We start from the raw sequence: 2,382 nt of genomic DNA, 5'->3' as shown, positions 1-2,382 counted from the left end.
AGCTGCCATCCGGGCGGGAAAATTCTGCGTGCGGCAAAACTTTTCATGCATATTCAACATCATTAGAAAGTCAGGACAAAGTAGCTGAAGGCAGCAAGGCAAGAGCCTTCGTGGAAAGTGAAACAAACCCGTTTAGGGCGCTAAAATGTAGGCTATAAATTATGTCATAGGTATAGTCGACCTTTCTACACGGAGCTTCCTTTCTCTCAGTCTGCCATGAGTGGGCTTGAAAGGAGTGCATTTAGAAAGTTCTGAACAGCGTCTTAATTGCAATACTGTTAGGGAATTCCTTAGGAATTTAGTTTATTAAAGATTCGAGCCGGGTTAAATGCTGGAAAATAAATTTAATGCTGACGAGGATAAAAATTAATAGAAGGCCTATTGACCTTAAAAGCATTTAGAAAACTTTTAAATTTTAATTTAAGTTTTCAAAGGGGGAAGCACTCAAAAGATAACATAGGTTTTCTATGCAAAAGAAAACATAGTAATTCTATACAGATGCTGTAAAAATTATAGTACACTTTTGGTTATGAAATCTCAAGCTAAAAAAAAAACAGATAGGGCTTTCGACAGTATTTTTAATTTCTTTTAAATAATAATCATTACGAAATAATTAATTTATATTCTAAATTGATTAATATAAATAGGTTTTAAAATCTAATCTGCGTTTAGAGCGTAATGATACATTTTAATTAGTCTGCCTACAATTGTAAATACAAATGGAATATTTAAATTCGACAGTCCTTTGGTTGTTCGTGGTCTACATGAGACGACAACATCTTCTGGCCGGTCTGGAGGAGTGGCGGTTCTGAAAGCGATTGCTTTTCCCCTCATCCAGTGATTCCTCCAGTTGCGACTGTACATCCCCCACAATCTCGGGGACATCCACATCCATTGCCTGACTGATTGATGTGCTACGAGCTTTGGGATCATAGGACTCGGCTCCGATATTCATGGCCTGAACCTCGTCAAACTCCAATTCTCCGACCTCATCCTCGCCGGGATCCAGACAGTAATCTAAGCCCGGATTGGGCAGACGTTGCTGCTGCTGTAGGCTGACCTCACACCAAATGGACTCGTAGCGGGGTCCGTAGGAGATGTCCTCAGAGGAAGCTGTGCTCCAGCGAGTATAGGGCGATACTGAAAATATGGTGTTATTTATTACAGAACAAACAAAATATTTTAAAAAGATAAGTCGATCTGTGGAGATTTAAAGTATATTGGGAACAAGCTAAAATTTAGCACCCAGATTTGTAGCCATCTAACCAATTTTCGAAAAACTTCTAAAAAGTCGTTAAGGTTCAACTTCAAAATAAAAGATTTGACAATAAACTTTAACCTTAAGGCAAATGGAAATTTAACAAAAAATCAAAGATTTAATAAAAAAAATATTGTTCCTGAATATTATTTTCGTATCATTTATGTTGATGTTGGTTTTGAATGTTGCAGTACTTACAATCATCAAACAGCTTTTTGGCCACCTGACTGGCCTTGAAATCGGGCACAAACACAGGTGCGTTGGGGTTTAGACGGCGGTCCAGCGTGTGGCTAGCATCAGGGGGCGGGGCACCGGGAGTGGGCTGTGGGGCGTCAGGGGTCGAATGCGCACCGCCCACCTCCCGTGCGAATCCGCTGGTCGATGCGGTTTCGGTGTCCTTAAACATGGTCTGCAGAACTCTAAACGCTTGAATAGTTTATTGACTTTACATTTGACTCCCAAATGGAGAATTTTTTATATCAAGCTTTTCTATGCTGTTTAAGGCTCGATCTGACAATTATCGCAGTGGCAGCTCTAAGTGTTTAGGTTCCCAGTGTCTAATTGGGGCATTCCCAAACGTTGTACACCTCGGAAATATTTATTTTAAAAATGTTGTTAAAGCTCTGGGTTGCTTCTTTTTGCGTTTGCCTCTTGAAGTGCCCCTTTATCATATGATCAAGAATGTTTTCATTTTTCGTGTATGAAGTATTTTGAATGTGCAAATTTTTTAAATAAATCTGAGCAACACCGAAAAGGCAACTACGATTCATGCTTCAATGTAAATCGGTGACCCAGTGTCGTAGTCAGGATTTTGTTGGGGGGGTCTTAAAAAAAAACAATTTTAAAATCATATTTTGCATAGGATTTTCCCTGAAAGGGAGGGTGTAATAAAGCATCGTAACTGCTACAAAATATAAAGGAAATAAACCAATTTTTCGATTTATCGTATCTTTTTGCTTTCTATTTTATTTAAACACAATTTATTTTAACTTCTTTGCTGGCAACTCAAATATGATTAGTAAGAGTCAAAATCTGCCAAGTGGGCCACCCCTGTTCCGAAGGTCCGATTTTCATCGATCTTTTTTACTTTTCCGGTTCACAACGAAAATATAAGAACTTCATTT

General features: G+C 38.6%; 1 protein-coding gene across 1 annotated transcript; it reads right to left on the bottom strand.

Moving 5' to 3' along the window:
* Positions 1-666: 666 nt before the first annotated feature.
* On the bottom strand, positions 667-2,004 carry LOC108062185 (uncharacterized). The gene is made up of 2 exons (XM_017148748.3): positions 1,457-2,004; positions 667-1,140 (listed from the first exon to the last, which is right to left on the bottom strand). The coding sequence occupies exons 1-2, from the start codon at positions 1,662-1,664 to the stop codon at positions 761-763; spliced, it is 588 nt and encodes a 195-aa protein (XP_017004237.2). The 5' UTR covers positions 1,665-2,004; the 3' UTR covers positions 667-760.
* Positions 2,005-2,382: the final 378 nt, after the last annotated feature.

Source organism: Drosophila takahashii, chromosome 2L (genome assembly GCF_030179915.1).
Source record: "Drosophila takahashii strain IR98-3 E-12201 chromosome 2L, DtakHiC1v2, whole genome shotgun sequence".
In the NCBI taxonomy this organism is placed as follows: domain Eukaryota; kingdom Metazoa; phylum Arthropoda; class Insecta; order Diptera; family Drosophilidae; genus Drosophila; species Drosophila takahashii.
This window is presented reverse-complemented; position numbering and strand designations above follow the sequence as displayed.